General features: G+C 46.2%; 1 protein-coding gene across 2 annotated transcripts in view; it reads right to left on the reverse strand.

The window, feature by feature from the left end:
- Positions 1-233: 233 nt before the first annotated feature.
- Positions 234-22,651, reverse strand: part of Elovl5 (ELOVL fatty acid elongase 5) — a 63,156-nt gene continuing 40,738 nt past the window's right edge. For both annotated transcript variants that reach the window (XM_005347598.2, XM_026779188.1), the window contains exons 3-8: positions 19,568-19,755; positions 9,516-9,593; positions 8,496-8,667; positions 5,197-5,321; positions 3,271-3,405; positions 234-2,134 (exon numbers count right to left, since the gene is read on the reverse strand). In XM_005347598.2, the coding sequence (XP_005347655.1) occupies positions 1,991-2,134; positions 3,271-3,405; positions 5,197-5,321; positions 8,496-8,667; positions 9,516-9,593; positions 19,568-19,755 (842 nt within the window). In that variant the 3' untranslated portion in view covers positions 234-1,990. The remainder of the gene's footprint in view (positions 2,135-3,270; positions 3,406-5,196; positions 5,322-8,495; positions 8,668-9,515; positions 9,594-19,567; positions 19,756-22,651) is intronic.

Genomic DNA, 22,651 nt, shown 5'->3' on the forward strand with positions numbered 1-22,651 from the left:
GCCATTGTTGGGCTAGATGGACCTCAGCTTGTAAGCCAGTCTAATCAATCTAAAATACAGATGTATGTATGCATCCTTCTGTATGTTCTGTCCCTCTAGAGAGCCCTGACTAATACAGCCACTGTCACACGGCGTCACTCACACCCACTCCCTAAGTTCCTATAAAGTGATAGAGTCGACCAACCTCCAGTCTTTCGGAACGGGCTGCCCATCGAACAATGAAAACACGGAACTGGTAATCAAAAATGTTTTAATGATTAATGTTTAGACATTATTAACAGTGTGGGTATATCCAGATGAGCTAAGCACACTTTGACAGCACACTATTGAATGTTATAGTCTTTGTACTGAAATACGTAAAGACACCTGCAAACTGGTACCTAGGATGAAGACACACACAAATATACACATTCTAAATTTGATAAATGTAAACAGATGCTGCAACTCCTTCCAAACAGAAAACCCACAAGACTAATTAGGACCAATTGGCTCCTTATAATATGAATGTGCAAAATTAAAGCATGGTAAACTGATATTTACATAAATATCAAACCCACAATTAGTTTATACATTGTCAATCATCTGCTAAGATATGTCGTGAGTGGTTCCATGAATTTCTTTTTTCAATGCAGAAGGTATTCAAAGGCTAAACTTTCAACACTTCAAAAAAAAATGACACACCTAAGAGTCCCCATCTGTATGACCACTGCCTCAGGTGCACGAGACACGATTTTAAGATAAGCAGTCTGTTACTTTTAAACAAGCGCTTTAAACCAATCTTTAGATGCTAAGCAGAAAAAAAAAAATTACAGACGCTGCCAAGCTTTACACTGAATAAGCAATCACTCCCCAGATGCCCGTTCCTTCATGCTCTAGCTATGTCTTTAATTTTACCTCAAAATACTTAAGGTGCTTCCTGGTCTCGTGGTGAATTAGGCACATTTAAAAAGGAAGTATACGTCAAAATAGCACTACAGAAAAACAATACAAAATTTGGACCCAGGTAACCAGTTCCCCATCGTCGGTCCATGTGACTGTCACGTAATGAACATCTATCTAGTCACCCTTCCTGAAAGGTACTTCTCCTCTTTCCAAATGGCGGGAAGTAGAGTGGACTTCTGTCTCCTGCATACAAACGCTCAGCACTTCAGAAGTGTAAAGTGGCCTGCTCACTCTCCTATAGTCACCCTGACTCAGGAGGGGGGGTGGGGGGACCAACAAGAGATATGTAAGTGTCTCAAGACATCTTTGGACCCTTTCCCCACCTCTTTAAACACACTAATAGTGGCACTCAAAATAAAAAAATAAGATCTGTTAAAAAGTTAAATTGACTGTCTGTCCCACTAGGCTTGGGCCTGTTGATGAAAAGCCACCACTATAAAACCGAAGGTGCCGTCAGATTCTGCATCTCCAGGACACTTGAGTCACACAGCGTACTCTAGCTTCAGAAATCACAGATTTGATTTTTTTTTTTTCCTAAACAGAGCTATTACAAATGAATACAAAGTTGAAACATACCCTAATTAAACTACTAAGCTTTGGGCCCTGCTTTTTTTTTTTTTTTAAGTCTTAAGGCATGTGTGTTTTTCTACTGTTAACAACATTGTACAAATTTACATTCACAATCACATGCATGGTCTACACTTAAAAAAAAAAAAGTTTGGGTTACAGTGTTTTAAATTGTGAACCACAATTCAGCACCTATCGTGTTAGAACTAATAAGGCAACAGCAGTGTCGTATACTACAATAACACTCCCTTTCCACAGTCTAGCGCAGGGGTCGAGGAGAGCCCAGAAATGTGAGAGGTTGTTTGCCTACTTGTGTAATCTGTATACATATTCTAGGGACTTTGAACTGATGAGAAAGGTCCTACGTAAATCACACTACAGTAGGCCAGACTAGTGACAGCAGCTGTTACGAGCGTCAGGGCACAACTCATACTGTGCTTACAATCACACGCCGTGGTCTGCAGGGTTCGGCTCTGCCGTGTCAATCCTTCCTCTGCTTCCTCTGCTTCGCGCTGCCTTCCAGGGAGGTGAAGCTGTTGCTGTGTCCATTGACGGCAGCCATGGACCCGTTCTGGTGGCCCTTCAGGTGCTCCTTCGTCCGAGAGGCCCCTTTCTTGCTGTAAGTCTGAAATGGACAAGGCAGGTGAGTGCCGGCTAACCAGGAGAAGAACTGTACCAGGCTGCAACTAACGAGGCCTGCTTTCCTTATCTGATAAATCTTATCAAGTAACTCGTACGCTCAAATAACCATTTTCTACTGCAATCACACTTCCGTGTTTTGTTTTTTTTTTTAGGTTTAGCTTATAAATTCTCTGACTCCTAGGCCACAAGAGAAACATTTATATAGAATACATTTATATAGAAATTTATAAAAACATTTATATATAAACATTTATAACAATACAGAATTAATGTCCATTCTGCTTCTCCTCACAGGGTCTAGGTGGTGGCGCGACAGGCTGTGACTACATTGGCTTCTCCCACTGGATAGTAGCTCCTCTAACACACAAGCCATTGCTTGCCATTAATTCCTTTTTCTTATTGCCCCAGCTCCTACCTCAGCTCTCTTGTACTGAGTACTATGCTGCCAGGAATAACTAAAAAAAGGTCCTATAGTCAGGGCCCAGCACACCAGGAGTCACCAAGTCACAGGCACAGAAGAGAAACAGTGGCTGAGCCTCCACGGGGCTGTTCCACACTACTGGCCTCTCCTCAGGACCCATTTCCTTTGCCCTTCTTCCTGACCTCCTGCCCAGGTCAGTGGGGACTGAAGCCACTTGGCACTGGCCACAGAAGCAGGAGAATCATCAGTGTGTGCCAGGTGGTCAGATGCCCAAGAGACAGTCTGTGAACACAAACCTCTACCACATCCTGTGACCAAACTCAAGCCCCGAACTTGAGCAGTGGGCATGTAGGAGGAGCGGGACAAAATGACAGGTTTCAATTCCATCAGAGGGCTTTGATGGAAATGTCACTTAGCTCTCTAATAAGCAGGGCAGTGGAGCTGAGACTTCTGACTGAAAAAAATCACCTCTTTATGTCTCTGCACTAGGCCAGAGGGCAGGAAAAAAAGCACCCCGCTAAACGTGGCATTTCCCACCCGAGTCCCAAGATGCCCAAGTCTCAGTATCGAGAGCAAAGTGGGCAGTTCCTCCATCCCTACAAAGGTTCCTGCAGAGCACAGGGCCAGCACCCAGCGGTGGCTCCACACAGCCCTACTGAAAGGCTGAAGGTCAGGGATCAGCTCAGGATGAGATTTACCTGAATATAGAAGTTTGTGAAGAGCGTGATCAGGGAGATCATGTATCCGATCTGGAAATACAACCACCCGAGGGGGAAGCTACACCGCCAGATGAGTCCACAGGTCGTCTGAATGATTGTCAGCACAAACTGGACCTGGAGGAGCAAGGCCAGCGCTGAGCAGTAGCAGAGAACACACGGGGTTCCAGCCAGGGGACTGGGATCAGAGCACCCAGCCAAGTTTTGGAGCCAGCATTTGCTGGCCTTTGATAACACCTTTGATCCTAACCCCTGTACGTCTGTCTCCCCTATCTCCTCAAAGCTATTAAAACACCTTTCTCAGCCGGGCGGTGGTGGCGCACGCCTTTAATCCCAGCACTCGGGAGGCAGAGGCAGGCGGATCTCAGTGAGTTCCAGACCAGCCTGGTCTACAAGAGCTAGTTCCAGGACAGGCTCCAAAAACCACAGAGAAACCCTGTCTCGAAAAACAAAAAAACAAAAAAAAAAAAAAACCACCTTTCTCCAAAATTCTGTGACTCAGCATAAAGAGATACCAGAGAGAGGAGTGAGCAGTGTGTTTTAAGGGTCGCTGATTGCATGTGTCACACATGATCTGACTGACACACTTCCTACTCAGGATGTGTTCACTCTGACGTGGTCAAAGTTTCATGAAAACTCTTCTTGGCCACAATGCTAGTTCTGTAGCAGACTTCTGATGGGCAACCTTGACAAACAGGTGGGCCTGCACAGAGACATGCTGCAAACCTGTTAAAGGCACGTGACGACTAAAGCACCCCCTGGAGGAACAACAGGAAGGAGGCCAGCCCAGGGATATCTCAGAAATCCCACCAGCTCTCTGTTTCCCTCTATTTCTTAAGGCTAGTCCCCGGAGGAAAAAACGGAGCTAGGCAGACAACACAGAGCCCAGCAGGAGGTCAAGGCCCAAGGTGTTTTTCCACATTCCGTCTGCCAGAGCCGTGACTAGGCATAGCTCCATCTCTGCATCCTTCCTTCTCTGCTACCAGAGGAGGCCAGAGAACAATTACCCTTTCTCACAGGTGAGAAAAAGATTAACAAGGACCTCCGAGCAGCTGGCAGAGGTGATAATGAAACACCAAACGCAGAAGGAGCTCAAGCTTCTCAGATTGTTATTTTTAAATTTTGAAAAATCAAGATTGGTTCAGGGGGAATCTAAATTAGATTCATTTGGAACAAAGGGATGTGGCAAGCCTCGGCTGGAGGGCTCAGTTCCTGTCCCTGCAGCCAGCCTTAGCCTCCTGCCTCAATGTGTTCACCTACAAAAGGGAGAGACCATTTACTTAGCATGAGTGCTTGACATCCAGAAAAAAACACACCCGTGTGGAGACACAGTAGCATTACTAATTAGCTCAGGAAGCTTTCATGAGGGGAAGGACGGTGAACCGTGATATACCGACAACTGGCCACAGCTCGAGAAACAATGGTGCGAAGGATCATAGACCAGACCGTTACTGGCCTGCTTCTGCCAGGGCCCATCACGCAGGGTGCTCCTGCTCCAGGGGGCCAGAGTCATCACCTTGAACCTCAGCCAATAGGCTCACTGTCTAGGAAGCTGCAAGGGCTCTGATCTCAGCACCTTGGAAGGGCTCCCTGAAATTCTTGGCAACACAGATAAGCAGCTCTCATCTTCGTTTTGGAAATGAGAGAGCATACACAGGTACACGTGTGCACACTATGTGTGCTTATATACACACGAGTAAAAACTAAGACTGACCCGAAGGCGGGAGCTCAAGACTCGAGGCATCCCCAGTCCAGAGCAGTCTCCCCGTCCTCTAGAAACAAGAGCATCCCCGAACCTGCCTATGACAACCTGAACTGCATCAACTGGATTCAATTAAACAGTATGGCCTGGAAGAGGACTGTGTCCAGCAGGGAGCCAGTTCTGGGCACAGGGACGAAGTTACTCACCAGCTGCCCCTGAGTGATGTATTTTTTCCACCAGAGGTAGGGACGTATGGAAGGAACAGAGGACAAACCATAGTACGAGTACATGAGGACATGGATGAAGGTGTTGAGTGTCGCACCGAAATAAGCTGCAAGAGCAAGAGGGAGGGCGCGTTAGAGGTCTGTAAGGAAGAGGTGGGGGAAATCCAAGACACTTTTGGAGGTAGAGAACTTCCTCTCGACAGAGGGCAACAAACGGACTAGTCGGACGTGTGATGAGAAGTCACTTCCCACTTGGGAGGGCCCATGACTACTTGTGCCCCAGACCTGGCATCTGCCTGTGTGGCTGGCAGACTGGGAGGCAGACTTCTCCTCCCAGATGCCTACGATGTACCATTCTGAAGACCGGGCAAGGACAAAAGGACAAGCAATGGACAGAATGCTCTAAGAAGGCCGTTTCCATTCTTTTGCTGAGGTCTGGAGACTTTGAAGTTATGATTACTCCCCAGGACTACGGTTAGGGTTTTATTAACAGAGAATCTACAGCCAGTTCCTTCAAGATGAAAGATCTATTTTATCACAATTTCCAATTTTTAGTACAATATCATTTTTTTTTTATACTTTCAGCATCAACAGCAAATAATGAACCAAAGCTCCCTGCTCCTTTCAGACACACGGGGTTATATTAGTAGGAGTTTCTCCTGGCTGTGACAGAAACTGGTCCTATAGCCTTGCATAGGTCATGTACACTCTCTAGTTTTCAATGGGCCAGGTGGGGCTAGCTGTCCTGAGATACCCTGAAATGTAAAATATTCTTCAAATGTAAATCAATGGAGGGCTGTCCCTAGCAGACTTCGGGAAGCTTATCCGCAGGTGATGAGGGAGAAACACTAGCTCAAGAGTGTTTGAGCTCAACCCTCCCTTCTGGGTCTCACTCCTCTCCCAGGTCCAAAGGCACTGCACTTAGGAAATCTTTTCTCGTTATAAACCAAAGGGAGCCGTCAGTCTCGGTGGGCAGAGTTCATCAGCAACCATGTTGGGGGGCAGGGAGCGACCCATGAGCCGATCCAAAGATTCTCAAATTCCTCAATGGCAAGATAAAAAAAAAAAAAAAAAATCATGTGACCGAGATATCTGCTGGAATCCTAAGCGAAACCTGAAGATGCACTTGACAGCACCAAACCCAACCTTAAAGAACTAGTAAGCTTGAGTGGATGCTATGGAAACCGCCCTGCTAGCCCCACTCAGTAAGAGCGTATGGGGGCTTCATGACGTGTGGTGGAGCCATGAATGTCTCGCTCACTGACGCACACACCTACTGTACGAGATGGATTCCATCACTTAGCAGGCACACACCTTCCACACTAACAGAAGGGGGCTTGTGGGAGTTGGTTCTATCCTTCCACCACATGGGTGGTCTCAGGCCATCAGGCCTGGCAGCAAACACCTTTACCTGCTGAATCAACTTATCTGCCCACCATCCCCCGACTTCTTACTTGAACAGATCAAGACACTGGCTGCAAGAGAAAGGTTCTGTGCCCTTCGGCTACATAAACTCACTGAAAGCAACCCAGGTCCTCTTTGCAAAGTCCTTGCCCATTTCTGTGTCTTGAAGCCACTGGTTTCCTCAGACAGGTTCAGAACTTCCGGTCTTACTTAAAAGCCTTTGACCCATTTAGGATTGATTTTTGAGTGGAGCAAGAGATCTGTGTGTCCTGTTTCAGTGATTTACTCTTGCATTTCTGGGTTTTCCAGAACCATCTATTGAAGAGGTTTGTCTTTTAATTATTTCAATTTTAAATTAGCATACAGAGTAACGGGTTTCATCGTGGAATCTTCATACATTTCTGTCAATGTGCTTTGTTCTCGTCTGTTCCCTTCCCCCTCCCTTAAGCTCTCTTCCTCCTCTCTCGTGATCCTTTTTCTACTTTTGTGATCTACACATGAACACATACAAATACAATTTTATATTTAGGTTCACGTATGACATACAACATGCGGTATTTCATTTCATTTTGATGTGAGGTAATCTTTTTCCACACGCTGAAGATGTGTCTCTGCCAAGGCGCCTTCTGAGGGGTCTAATACAGCTTTGAATCGCCAACAGCTAGGTTGGAGAGACTAGGCGGGACCCCCAGGCAGAGACAGGAACTCTGGGAAGGAATCAGCAAGGCAGAGATTTGCCAGGCAGACACTGAGTGAGCGAGACGAACCATGCACCATAATGAACAGAGGTAACGATCCACGTGGCAGAACATAGATTAACAGAAACGGGTTAAGTTTTTAAGAGCTAGTTGGGAAGAAGTCTAAGCTAAGGCAAGTCATTCATATTTAACAGCAAGTCTCTGTGACACTATTCGGGAGCTGGCAGTCTAAAAAAAGCCCGGCTACATCCAGTCGCCTCTATTTTCCTACAAATGCCATGATTTTTATCTGTATAAAATTCCACTGTGCACTGTGTATTTTCATCTGTGTTGGCCACCCAGGCTGGTTCCATTTGTTGGCTCTGGTGAAGAGAGCAGCAGTAACCCTGGATGTGCGTGTATCTCTGTGGTATACAGACTTGGAGTCCTTGGCTAGTTACCCAAGAGCAGTACAGCAGGATCTTACGGCAGTTTTAGATTCCTTCTCTTGATAATTATTCTGACCAGAGCAAGACAGGCTCTCAAACCAGTTTCAATTTGCATTTTCCTGGTAGCTAAAGGACACTGAGCGCTTTTAAAAAGTATTTATTGGGCATTTGCGGTTCCTTTAATGAACTGTGTGTTGAATTCAATGGTCCATTTACTAATGAATGATTTGTAGGGTTTGGGGTTTGTCTTTTCAAAAGACAATGACAGTTTCTGCTGACACCTTTGTCAACGCTTATGTGGTAGCTGCGTGTTTTCTGGTCTTGTCTTTTACTCTTTAGTCTTTATGTCCCCTTTTGTGCCAGTACTAAACTGCTCTTGTTACTATGGCTCTGGGGGATAATCTGGGACTGGACCTTGCGATATCTTTAACACTGCTCTTTCTGCTTAGGATTACTAAGTCTACCATATGTTACAAGAAAGTAGAAAGGAGGGGACCAAAAAGGGTTAAAGGGAACATGAGAGGGTAGTGGGAGGAGGGACAAATGAGAAAAAGTATAATGATTTGAAAATGTCACAATGAAACTCTTCACAGTGTAAACAACAACAACAATAATAATAAATAGAGAAAGAAAAAAGCCTGAACACAAATTCAAAAGCTTAATCTGGAAATTCACAGAGACAACATCTTCCCTGAGTGTCTAAGCTTCTGGTCTGTCTCTGTCACATGTCCCCAAACACCCTAGTACTTACAATGGCCACAGGGAACCCAGTTCATCACAAACCACCAGATGTTGAACATGGTGGCGTGGTGGTAGACATGAAGGACTGTTATCTGGTGGTTGTTCTTGCGGAGGATGAAGAAGAAGGTGTCCATGAATTCTATGAGTTTGGAGAAGTAGTACCACCACAGGACACGGATGACCTAAAAGCAAAGGGTTTATGGTTTATAAAATCTCCAGCGCGATTCTGGGATGTCACCTGTGACATGTCGTACACACGTATACCCAACACAAAAATAAAGCTAGCGAGTCCACTGACTCCTGGTGCCTTCCAGAGCCTGGGCTCCAGCCACTATTGGGCGCCTTTAATGGATGAACATGCTATCCTGGGAACCCTGAAACAGCAGCAGGGAATGCCTTCAAAGGGCTCTGGAACTCTCGCACACTCTTAACAAGAACAGGAAGGTGCACACCTGTAATCCCAGGACTAGGAGGCAGAAGCCAGAGAATTGAGAGGTCAGGATCATCTTTAGCCACACAGAATTTGAAGCTATAAAAGACCCTACCTCAAAGTGAAACTAATCCAAACTAAAGCACCAACCGGTATGTCCAGAGGTAGTGTAGGCCATGCTGAACTTTGACTGTCAGCCTAAAACTCCAGTTCTCAGAGTGGAAGTTGGATTTTATTTTTACTGTCACAACCCAGAGGGCTTATTCTATGTTATTATAAAGTCACTTACAAGAGTGACTTTAAATCTGAACGATCTCTTTCGTGTATGTCTGAAACCTGGTAAATACAATCTTCTCTCGTCAACTGCTCACAATAGCTTCTTCAGAGAGGGAGAGGCCTAAGTTCTTCACTCTGTTTATGCCTTTTCTGTTCAAATCTTCATACCACACACCCAGCACTTCCTTCTTTCCCTCTTCAAAACGTCAACAGAAATGATCAGGATTGAGAGGGTATGGTCTCCTTCATCTTTTGTATAAGTTCTTTATTGAAAAACCAGAAACACCCAGACACACCCACCCACCCCCACCTCTTAAACAGTACCTTCATGTCTGCCTCTCCTGCCGAGTGTGTTCCCTGACAGAAGAAGTTGTATTTGCCTTCCCACACACCTGTCACCAGCTAAAACAGAGAAGAACAAGTTGTTACTGTATCAGGGCCCTGTTCAACTTCATCAGTTTGCGAAAAGTTACTTGTGGCTACACTGGCGAGTTCGCTCAAGTAAAACAGTCATTTTAACCCTTGCTGCTTCCCCTTCATTCACTCAGGAAGGTTGAAGAGGAGCGTGAAGTCACTCCCAGGCTGCTGCCTTCAAAAAAATCTCTCCACCTGGTGGCTCAGCCAGCACAGGCCAGTCCAAGGTGTCATCCTGTCTCTTTATGCACGTTCCCTAAACCTGAACTCTGCAAACCTGAGGGCACTCTGATGGGAGTGTGCCAGTCACCGGCTATTCAGGGAATGGGGGCACAGCAATTTGTAGTTCGAACAAGTCCATAAATTGCCAGTACCAAGACCACTGGACTGGAACTACACTTTAAACACTAAGAGCAATGTAGTACATTCTTCTTATTCCTTGCCACTTTCTGTTCTGTTGCTGGGCCATCCTCTGTACTCACAGATTAGCCATCTGCAGAGAGCTGTGGCAGCACAGAAGGACCCCAGAACTGGGGTGCAAGCTTCTGCTGGTCCTGCTGTTTTCACTGGCTCCCTTATAGAACCCGTTTCCTCACCAGCACATAGTGAGACGAGTGGCCTATGATGAGACCTTAAGATCTGCTCTAGTGGTAGGGATAAAACGTTTATTTTAATTACTCTCTTTCCACGGTGCCCACCTGCTATGTTCCTCACACCCATGGGATGCCATTTGTCTATGAAAACCACAGCTCCAAGTGTGTTTACTTTCTTCTACAGTCTAGAACAATCTTGAGTGTTCCTGATGATCATAGAATGCCAGGTGCTGAGGCGGCATGCTTTAGGTCTCATCTCAAGCAAAGCTTGAGACACACAAGGACCCAGTCACCTGCTAAGTGTGTACCCCCGTCCAGCGCCACCAGCAGCATCCAGGACCCTTGAGGAATGCACTTTTGAACTACCCCACCTCTTCAGAATTTAAAACCTAGATCATGGGGTCACAAATTCTTGAGACTCTAATGATGCTGCTTCAAAGCATTGTCCCCCAGCAGCAGAGCTGACGCCACCCAGCAACCTTTAACAATCTTGGGCCCTACCCTAGATCTCCTGACTCTGAAATGTATGGGCAGAAAGCCCGATGTGGGGTATGTGTGTAGGAAGAGAGGCAGGGTCATAGGTTGAGGTAATGATCCTCCTGCCTCCACCTTGAGTGCTATGATTTTACCAGTATTTGAATAGGTGATTCTCACGACATGAAATCAGGAACAACTGTGGGTGCCATTGAGGCTGCATAGCATGATCACCCTGGGAGCTTTTAAAGAATTATTAATCCCTGGCCTCACCCTGACTATGAAACAGAACCTCAAGGGGCCTCTCGTAAAGTTCAAGAGAATCCAGTGTGTGGTTGAGACTGTAAGCTGGTGGTCTCGGGATACTGATCTCAGTGAGAGAGTGCTGGAGGGATAGGGTAACTGAGAACCAGGATCTAGGGGGCTCAAGGCCCACTGCCCTTGAGACAACTGCTCAGCCTGGTGAACATACAGATGCCTACCGTGAGTAGCACGCTTGGATAAGGCTAGGAAGACACACGGTTGTATTTCCATCCAATTGGATGTGAGAAATAAATGCCAAGCGTTGTATGCTCACACGGGTGCTGAGTTTAATGTCTGATGTTTCTTTTAACTTCCCTTCTGCTGTTTTCCGTTTGTAACCTTCTCCACATGAAAACAGTCAGAGTTTATAGGTCAAAGAACAGCACAGGATTCTGAATAGCATCACACAGCGACTGAGCGCTATGGGCTGGGAAGGTCGGACAGGGAGAACTGTGGTTTTCACCTCCCGAGTGAGGGTGGACGAAATTCTCTCTAGAGGTTTCCTGTCCAAGTTTTCTAAATAATTTCTATGCTAGACTTCATAGCAGACCACACCCAATACTATTTTCTCTAAACTGGCACCATGAGGTAGCATCCTAGGTGTGGATATATTTTTGATCCCATGTCATCTTTCAAGGACAGTTAAGTCCGTCACTCACAGACTTTTTAGAACTTCAAAGACTCAAGATACAAAGCAGGGGTGAACAGGGGAACCAGAAAGCAGGGTGAGGAGGTGGGTGTGGTGTCTGCAGGAGACCCAGTTGGAGAGAGGGCCATGTCATCAGAGGACACTGATTACTGTTCCGCCTTCCATCCCACGACAGTAACGCTAAGTATCTGAGACATGAAAAGGGAGTGCTCCTTGTCAAAATGTCACAGGTAATGAAGTCAAGTTCCCATGAGGGTAAATGTGTATAATAAAAACCGGCTAAAGTGATTATCTTCATTTGTTGTATCTTTTGAAATTTTACCATATTAAAAGCATCACATTTAGCATGGTGTGGGAGCACACACTTTTAATCTCCCCTGGGAGACAGAGGCAGACAGATCTCACTGAGTTTGTGGTCAGCCTGGTCTATTTAAGAAGCTCCACATCAGACAAAGTAAATAGCAGGGCTATCTCAAAAAACAAAAACAAAACAAAAAACAAACAAACAAACAAACAAAAAACCCAGAACAACAAAAAAGTCAGATTCTAGACCCTACCATCACTTTTTCCCAGCATTGGTACCCTGGGCTGGCTGACCATGAATACGACACTTACTCAGGTACCGAGGGCTGCATCTAACTCCCTGTACAGGGTGGGGTTGCTCTGTAGGAAAAAGGGTAATGCCTACCCCTTAAATTCTTCAGGTGCCTCTTAGCGAGGAAGGCATGTACCTCGTTTTCATGTTTCTTTCTAGAAGAATCCAGGTGGGACTTCCTTCAATAAGCAACGAAACTGAAAATCTTACTTGCCCCTTCCTAGGGCCTGGGATAAAGAGGAAAATCTCTACGTAAAGCACCTTTGGAGGATAAAGAACTCAAACTCCAGTGTGGCCACTGGGTGGTGAGCTCTGCGAGCATCAGTCAGCTATATCCAGCAGAAGCGGCTTAAGTGGTGGCCATACTCTTGGCCTGAAGCTACCACTCTCCCCCCTCCAGGTCCTTGTGGAGGCCGCTGTAGCTGCGGCATTCCTCCACTGAGACCGCCATGATGCTGTACGTCAGCGGTGGAGCAGGAGAGCCCAAGAGGAAGGACACGCTGCAAGGACTGCCATCTACCTCGAGCTTCTGAGACTCAGCTAAGGGACTGCTTCCGAGTGACAAAGCAGGCCACAGTGGCCTCTATCTCCACACTCCCTGTACCACTGACTGGTCCAAGGACAACAAAGAGAGCATTACTGGCGTGGCCTTCCCTGAGTAGCCAAGATAAAGCCATGTGTGCTTTCTATTAATTAGTCCAGGCGCATGTGAAGAGCTGTAATCAAAACACAGCGAGCAGCTTCCCTCTCTCCTAGGAGACACATTCAACAGACAATGGAGGCTTTGTGCACCTTTTCACCTGGAGAAAAATGTAGGTGAGCCTCAGTCACAGCGAGGTCCCGGTGATGCAACCAGGGAGCAGATCTTTAATGGCGAGGTCTGCCTTCTAATCACAGATGAAGCATAACCTCGGCACAGTTACTTCCTGGAACGCTACCAGAGCCTCTGAGGAAACAAGGTCATTTGACGTACTTGTGTCTAGTTGGAAAAGCTCTTTCCTCACGGCTCTAACACCCCGTTACCCCAGCGCCTCAAGATGTTCAGAAGGGTGGTCTAGTTTGGAAAGTTAAAGGTGGCTGAATTACGTGGAGATCATTCCCTGAGCAGAGACAGGGGCAAGGGCAATGCAAACCGACTCTCGGAACTTGAACACAACAATGTCACAGCCTGAGACAGCCATTAAGACGGTTCACACATTTGTTTGCTGGGACATGTGTGCTTCTGCACCTGGCAAAAGTGAGCGTTTTAAGTGAGGAAAGAGACTCAGAAATGACATGGGGACCTCCCTCGGCCGTTCTAGGCCCCTCTGTCTTCTGGCCTGTCTCTGGGTTTCTGACTAGTCTCTCCATGGAGGATGCTGGGGGAAATTTGACCTTTACCTGTATCTACCCCTCCTCAGCAGAAACCTGATTTATAACCAACCAGAAGCCATTCTGAATCCAAATGTACCCATTTCCTCTACAGCACAGCAGGTCACTTAGGGTGGTATTATGAATGGAGGCACATTGGTAGGTGGCTTTCAAGCAGAAATCTCAGGTCCAGAGCATGAGGAAGCCCGTGAAGAAACTTTCACACCCACGCCCTTCAGAAGTGGTTTTCCTTCTTATGATCAAGGACACAGCTGAAGGCACTCCCCTGTTTACACATAAGGACCATTTGGGCACATGACAAATTGTTAGCACAGAGCAAACAGGCTAACCCAAAGCGGGTATGCCTGGCATCTCCTGAGTGCCAGCCCCCGCCCTCTTATACTGGAGGTCCTTTTTTTTTTTTTTTTTAAACAGTTCATACAGTAAAAAGGGACAGGAATAAGGAGACAGAACATTACATGAGGAAGTCGGGTGCAGAGCCTTTGGGTAGGTACCACGTAAGTCTGATAGGACTCTAGCCAAACGTGTGCTATGTCTGCTTCCGGAACTTGAGAATCTACAACTAAGATGGAAACAGGAGCCCCTGCCAGTGTCCTCTGCATAGGTTCAAACTCTCCAGCCAACCTACTTCAGTCTTGCTTTGCAAAGCCCAGCTTTAATCAAGGACTTGTAAGGCAGGACGCGATGGTACACCTTTAATCCCAGCACTTGGGAGGCAGAGGCAGGAGGATCTCTGTTATAGGCCAGCCAAGTCTACAAAGAGAGACCCTATCAAGAAACAAAGGAAGGAAGAAAGGAGGGAGGGAGGGAAGGAGGGAGGGTTAGCTCTGAGGAGTCTGCAGAATCAGTTCTCAGGCCTCCTCTCTGGCAAAGGCATTCCCTCCCTCCCTCCTGGGAGAGGAAAGAGAAGGAGTTTGGACTGCGATTCGATTCCCCTCCTCTCTCTACGTGCAATCCTCCCAGGAGAGCTTTAGCTACATTGAAGGGCACGTACTAGCCCCTTATAATCCCTCAGTAGAGTTTTTCTGAACAAGGAACTTCAGTTGTAAGGGAACAAAATGTCACCAATTTTGGGCAACGATCCAGCAATGTCCAACCTACAATTGTGCACCCCAGGTTAGCTATGAACAGACCCCAACCTAAAACCATAAATGTAGTGACAACATTAGGTTGTTTTGCACTGGGGGGGGGGGGTGTGTTAATGATTTCATGGTGTGAACTTTGTAGATGGCAAAGTCTTGTTACAATGTCAAAAGGCTGGGCATACCTAGCAGAGCTTTCTTACAAATACTGGTCTCTCCAGTTGAGCCAACTTCTCTACACCCTCCTTAAGAAGGCAGAGAGCAAAAACCCTTTTCAAAGTATTCTGGGAAACAAAATAACTTTCTCCAATCCTGTTTCCCACAATAACATTTATCTATTTTAGGAAAGCCTGAACCAAAAGAACAAGAAGACAGTTTGGCATATACTTCTGAAGCTATTGCTCTCTGGCCACATCAGAGCCCCAGTCAAGGCAGAACTCAGAGGTGCCGAGGGACGTGCTTAACGGCTCCCAATTACAGAGGACAGAAGGCTGCAGCGCCCTGACACACTGCATCCTCCACTTTTCCAACTGAGACCACGATTTTCAAAGCACAGTTCAAAGAAAAGGCAGTATGAACTCCTGGCCACCTGGTCCAAGACAGAAGCCACCCAGGTTGGATACACAGCTACACGATGCACACCCAACTCTACCAATGTCACCAACCAGGAAAGTTAAGCTTTTTTTCCCCCTTACCCCCTAGCTGTAGTTTGTATTCGAGTTCTTCCATAATCTTTAGGACACTTGGGGGAAGACACTCATCTCCTACAACCCCAGCAATGCTACTATGGGATGCTTATCTGGGACATTCAACCAACATTTTTGTTTCAAAGTTTAAAAAGAATACATAGGTTAAATTGTAACTTCAGAAGCATGACCTCAGAGACGCAGCCAGAGGAGACTTCGTTTTGTTTTGAGACGGGGTTCCATGCGCCTCAGGCTTGCCTCAGACCCAGATGTATGGAAGCCCAGGACTGGTGGGGAAATAAAAAATAAGCTTGGGTGTTGTGTTAAACCAGACCTGTCTTCTCAGGAATAATTTTTTTTTACACGAAATTTTAAATGTTCTGATGTTGGAAAGATCATTTGAGCACATTTTCCACCAACATACAGTTCTACACACAGCTGCTAGAGAAAAAGACATACTCAAAAAGTAATCATTTGTAACCTGTAATTTATATCTGGTTATTAAACAGGGTAACAATGTGGTGCTGGAAGGTGGCTGTTCTGTGTTGCTATACAAGGACAGCTTCTGTGGCACAAACAAGCAAAATGAGCAAGGGAACGAAGTAGAGGGAACCTGTTCATTACAGGTGTCTGTGAGTCTGGGCTGGGGTGAAATGAGATGTTGATGGGCGTACCATGAAAGCCCTTCAATTGGGGACAGATACTGAAGAGGTTAAGGGGCAGGGAAGGGGCTGGGGCTGGGGCTGGGGGTTTAGGCAGAGCTGAACAGGACAGCCTGAGTCCAGAGTGTATCTTCCCAAAGAGAAGCAACCCTAGGGTGACCAAAGGCGGCGAAGGCACTGTACGGCTGTGACCCTGCCTCCCTGACAGCGGCTGCTGAGTCCAGGATCAGTGTGTGAAGCACAGGCTGAGCAAGATGAACATGCCCTTTGAGACTCCATCAAACTACACAATTAGATCCTCTCCGTGCAGGGCGGCGGAGGTCGGAGGCATAATGGGAAAAGAGCAGACACATCAAAACAGCTTTACCTTAGAACAGAGTGGCTGCCTGTGAGAGAGACACCTTCTGCAACACTGTAACAAAGGTGCAGAAGTCGCTTTGATAGCTTGCTGCTGCGCTGACAGGGAAATGCAGCTCCAGTTGGTGCAGAAACAGAGAATAAGGGAAAGCCACTTGGTATCAAGAAGGCAGGGTTTGTTCTTGTTTTATTTTTTTATCGGTTCCTTTCACCTCACAAAAAGCAACTTGAGGGAGGAAGTGTTTATCCTGGCATTCCCTCCTTGGTCAGTCGGAGCAGCCTGCTCCACTCTGGAAGCAGGGAAGGGAAGGCCATCACTCATCTGTGTCCCTCCCTCCCCACCGCCCCAATTCAGGTCAGGGATGTTGCCATCCACTGTCAGGATGGGTCTCCCCTGCCCCCATGTAAACCTCTCCAGGAACGTGTGGAAAAGCAGGCTTCATTAATGCCCGAGATGGTCCCTAATCCAATCAAGCTGACATTTAGAATTTGCCACCACGGGGTTCTCACCAGGAACCCTGACATGGATAGTTTGTAAGAGCCGGTTCACAACACCGAGGAACAAGGCAAATGGTTTCTCTTCTACAGTTTGGAGCGTTATTCAGATCTTCACCACTGTCTGGGATGCCAGGTAGTGCAGTGCCTTCGTCAAATCTAAAACACCCAATACTTTCAAACTAATACATTCTACATCTCAAATACACTCAAAAACCAGGAAAATCTGACGTCTTTCCAGGCTACCAGCATTAGGTCAATGAGATAACTGAAAGTACAACCTTTTTTCTCCTTTTACCTCTGCCCCCACCAAATGCATAGACTATAAATATACCTATATGCCTTCTACATTTTAAGCCAGTTTCGCTTTCAAAACTGATTCAGCCTTTACTTCACCCCTTTCACCGTTTCTGCGGCTCCTCCTCTGTGCCCCCATCACCCCTTCTTTTCAGACTTTGCTTTCCTTTACCCAGCCATTCCTTCTCCTTGCGCTGATGTGGAAGTTGTCAAGGCAGAAACCTATTTGCTCTAAAAATTCTTTACAGCCGCAAATATGTCAATAAGCAGGAAGGTAACTAGAGATGGATATGCAACCCCATGGGCTTCATGACGCCCTCAGCTTAGTAGCTAAGGTTTCACGGCTGCCCTACTGTGTCTTCTTAGTCAATGGAATACAAACGCTAGTTCCAGAAAACAAAAACCAAAAACCTGGAACTGAACTGAAATCCCGAGCTTGACAAGGGGCACACTACAGTCCTATCACTGATGAAGAACTGAACAACAGCAATCACATACAACGATCACGCTGGAGCGATAGAAGCACAGGCTTATCCGTCAGGCATAAGTGATCAGAATATACATTCACAACCTGATTTAATACATAACAGCTGCCTGTTGTGTGCTGCCCCTCACGTCCTGCCAGCTTAGGAACTAAGGGCAGGCTTTCCCTCTGTGTGTTTCTCACATCTCTTCCCTACACATGGGCTGAGACAGTGCTCAAGGAACTCCCTCATCCTCACCAGCCAGAGGAAGAGCTGGGCTTTTGATCACAGGGGCTGTCCAGGAGCCCCTCATCAGATGCCCAGACTGTCAGCTTATCCAGCAATTTTCTTCTCTTCTTTACTCCAGAGATGTTTGTACACACAGCTAAGGTGCATAATGGCTAAGTCGCTGGGGCTTGTGAAACACGAAACAGCCCCTAAGGCAAACGCTCAGGTTCTCTAAAACTCAATCACCTTATATTATTAAATTATTTTTCTAGAACATATTACGTCCAACATTAAAGTCTATAGAGGGTTCCTTACAGAAATGACTCTATTGTCTTTAATTATGTGAGAAATGTTTGCTCTGGAACCTGCAATCTGCCCAGGACTGGGGCCAGGAGTCACACCCATGCACGGTCCCTGCCTCCAGGTCTCTAATCTCCATCCTGGAGGCTAAGTTGCCTTGGTTCTGGAATGGCTCAGAGAAAAGAAAAAGCGTTTCTCTGAGTGTTAAACAAACATGAAGCAGTGCTAGCGCTGTTCTCATCCCGTTACACCATCTACACCGTGGGAGTGCACACACGAGGGGTCAGCTCTTCCAGCTGTGTCTCTTCCGGGGGTCATGGGAGTGTCTACTAATTCACATCCCCGCTCACTGTGAGCCATAAGGTCACCACCGCAGTTTACCATCTACCCCATCCTCTTCTCTACAAACCCCTGAAGAATAAAAGCCATAATAAGAGAATCCAAAGATGTCCATTTTGTGTATAGACAGGAATTCTCTGTCCAAGGGGATTTAGGAATAGGTTAATGTGAGCCTGGAGAACAGAGTCCTGCCCAAAGACGCAAACTCTTCTTACCAATAGAGGACAGTTTCCCCCTTCCTTCCTGGCTGCACAGCCTGGGCTTACCAATAGAGAAAAATTTCTCCCTTCCTTCAGGCTGTATTATTATCCCTTGCAAAATAGGGAGAAATAAAATGTTGCATCTGATTATTTGCCTTTAAAGGCAAAACACTTCATTTGAACACTCTAGTCATGTAAAAGAAATTATTGGGCCTGAACTCACATGGACCATTAGAATTCTAAATGAGGATCTTACCATTCATGTGTCTTTTAAGGGCTTTTAAAATCAGCTTATACTGATGGTGTATAGTCATGTAAAAGCACCCTTGTGTTAACGCAGTGCCATGTACAATGAATATGCACAGCAAAACTTCAAAAACAAAACTTGTGAGATCCGACAAGTTACCAGGTCAGAACAAAGGCTGAACTGCCACAGAATTTACCAGAGTACCACCCACTTCCTTCCTCCTCCACCTCCACATGAGAAACAAGCATTTATTAAGCACTTAATAATAAGATGCCCACAGCTCTGCTTTTCACGTTTTGTTCACTTTCCAGACGGTATTCTGCACGCATACAAATGTTTTTGGAGGATATTTAGTTTAGTTCTGAATGCCACATGAAACACGAGGAACCAAAGAATCAATAGCAAAGGCTTCTACTTTAGGTATTCTAGGCAACATCTGTACCAACAACTTTTTGTGTGCGCGTGTGTGTTAAAGATCAGTCTTATAACCTCCTCCAAATGCATTTATAGACTAGCTGCCCAGTTGTCTCGCTGAGCGAAGCAGGTGCCTCTCCTCACTTAGGGACACAACTGAGAAGAGCAGCACAGAGGACGGAAGCCCTCGTCAGTGACTGACCTACCTCATAGAACATATAGAGAGACAGCAAGGTGAGTCCAATGTTATACACCACGAGAATTCTCCGGCAAGAGAATGGCTGCTTATTCTTCATGTATTTTGGTCCCAGCCACACAATGAGTAAATAAATGACAGAACAGACAAACGTAGGAATGTAATTGTCCAGAAGAAACCATCCTTTCACCCTCGTATCTGAAAGACACCGGAAGAAAACCGTTTGGTGATTAGTAAGGCACACACAGGAACACCTACCCTCAAAGCCTCGTGACACTAACGTCGTATTTAGTCTGGCCAATGCAGAAGCATAGAGATACGCATCAAGCAAGGCAAAAGCTTTTTGATACAGGTTTAGCACGATTTACTACTTGTGTTTTTGCTAGGTAAAATAGTAAAATAACATGCTTTCAAAGCACCTGAAAGAAACTTAAAGCTAAAAATCAAGTTTATTACGTTTATTGAATTAACATGGAGTCAGGTGGGCAGCCTGCACTCAAAAGCCCTTCAGCCCAGTGAGTGCCCAGCATGTGCAGGCCCGAGCTCTCTGCCCCGTAGCCAGGTTAGGGACGGACACTGTGCCAAACGACAAGGGCAGCAGTAGAGGGTCAATGGGTAAAAATAATGAAATGCTATTGGCTCAGCCATGATCAGACAGGGACGATGTAAGATACTTAGAGCACCCTAGGAACTTGAGACCATGCTGACTCACGGGGGCTTCCTGTGTAAAAGAGGACACTCCACTCTAACCCTCTCCCCTAGGCCTACGGGCCTGCTAGTACTGCCTACGGCCCTGTCCTCTGACTGGACTGTAATGCTCATCTCCTGCATTACTTTTTGCCTTGATCTCACAGGGAGGAGGAAAATGCTCAATAAAACACGTGCTCCCTTTGGGGAACTAAGTGCCAGTCTTTCTTCTGGCAGACACTCTGAGCCTTCCCAGTGTTGTCTTTCTTTCTTTGGCTCCAGCTAGAGATGCTGCCTCCACATCTTGCCCACCAGTTATGCTTGAGTGGCGGTGGATGGTACTGGCAAGTTCTCAGAAGTCTTGCAGGGAAGTAGCTGCAACAAAGGCAATCCCAACGCCTTCTGTTCTCAGCTCTGCCCCTTAGCAGTCTGTTCGGAAAGAGTGAGTTACCACTTCCCAGCTAACATCTTCTGTGTGTACATCTATATTATAAACATAATGAATATACATATTTACCTACAAATTTGCCATGTCCACTCACTTCAAAGTCCAGTCCAGCGCCTTGCTCTTCTGTATAGTATATTTTTTAGCAAGTATCCATCCCCATCTCCCAGGGTACCCATAGCAGCTGGTCCAACCCCCAGCCCTAGGTGAAGAGTTCCCCAGGACCCAGCTGATCATGGTAGCTCACTGCTCTGTGTGGCGGCCAGTTGGGAAATGGGATGTGGAACAGTTGTGACCACTAAGCTTTGAGGTGAAAGCCCCTTTCTTCTTCAGCTCATGCAATGGACAAATGTCTTCTAGTGTTGGATGTACAGCCTGGAGCTGCTGCAACCATACAGGTAGCCACCCTGAGGACTGAGCTGCTCAGACGCGGGTGGCAAAACGGACAAACACAGAGAACGGGGTTCTTGGTTGCTATCCTAGAACCCTTGAAATCGCGCAGCAGTTACTCTTCCTTGCAAAGTAGGATCATCATTTTTATTGTTATTTCAGAAAATTAAAAGTTGGATTTTATCTATTTATGTTCGTTTGTTTTTTGCCGGGCGGCGGTGGTGCTTTATCCCAGCATTTAATCCCAGCAGAGCAGAGGCAGGAGGATCTCTGTGAGTTCGAGGTCAGCTTGGTGTACAGAGCAAGTTCCAGGATAGGTTCCAAAGCTACACAGAGAAACCCTGTCTCAAAAAATAAAGCAAAACAAATTGGATTTTTTTTTTTTTTTTTTGGTCTCTCATAGCCAAGGCGTCAATGTCTCGACACAGGCTGGTGCAGACACAACTAACTCTTCTTTTTCTTTGTTTCCCACTGTACAGCTTGGTATGTCTTGGAACTTGTTACTCGCTTGTGCTACCCTCAAACACCTGAGTCTCCTGTTTCAGCTTCCTGCATGCAGGAGTGCAGGCTTGTGCCACCACTCCCAACATAACTTTCTTGTTTGTTTGTTTGACCCCTCTCTTGCTTAACCTGTTCCTAATGAATGGGAGACGAGCTGATGCCCGGTCTTGACAATTCTGCAACGAGCATCCTTCATGTATCTTTGCATAACTGATCAAGAATCACTGCAGGATAACAGCTTGGGGTCACTAGTCAGGTGCATTTTACCAGCCAGAGAAGAGGTTGCACCAAGTTAGACTGCCCCCACCCTTATTCTTATTACAGATGGCAAGGGACACATTTCATCTCTGACATACCGAGAGGTGAAGCCCTTTGTTGTTTTCTTCTGCGCTTTAAAAATCACGAGGGAAACTGAGAATCTTTTGGTCTGATAAGATGTTCACGAACAGCTTCCTAGTTAGGGCTTCAGGGGAAACGACCGGATTATGAGGCCCCTGACATCACTAATGGATGAATCCATTGCTGGGCTCATTGTTGACTAGATTACTGAGAAGTGCTGAATACTGTAGGCAGTGAGACCTGACGGGCAGTATAGGTCATCAAGGCTTCCCTTTGAAGGGAATCCTATCCTTGGGTCTGCACTTACACCGTCTGCCATGCTCTTCCAACAGTGACAGTCAGCTTGATCACAGGCCCAGAATGAGAGGTCCAAGACAGACTGGAACCTCTAGAACCAGAAGCCAAAATGGCCTTTGCTCCTCTAAGCTGATCTCCTCAGTTATTCTGTCACAGTGTTTTCTGTGACATCTAATGTATCTCTGCGAACCTCTCAAGGGGGTCTTTTCTAAAGACATCATAAACAACACTAAAAGGCTGTGCAGAGCTAGTTTACATAAAAACAATGGAGAATAAGGACCAATAACAAGGGATTTCAAGCATATGACCCGAAGTAAAATGAGTTAGAAACAAAGAAACCAATCCTTTTTTTTTTTTTTTTTTTTTTTGGTTTTTTGAGACAGGGTTTCTCTGTGGCTTTGGAGTCTGTCCTGGAACTAGCTCTGTAGACCAGGC

This window comes from Microtus ochrogaster, chromosome 5 (assembly GCF_000317375.1).
Source record: "Microtus ochrogaster isolate Prairie Vole_2 chromosome 5, MicOch1.0, whole genome shotgun sequence".
NCBI lineage: Eukaryota > Metazoa > Chordata > Mammalia > Rodentia > Cricetidae > Microtus > Microtus ochrogaster.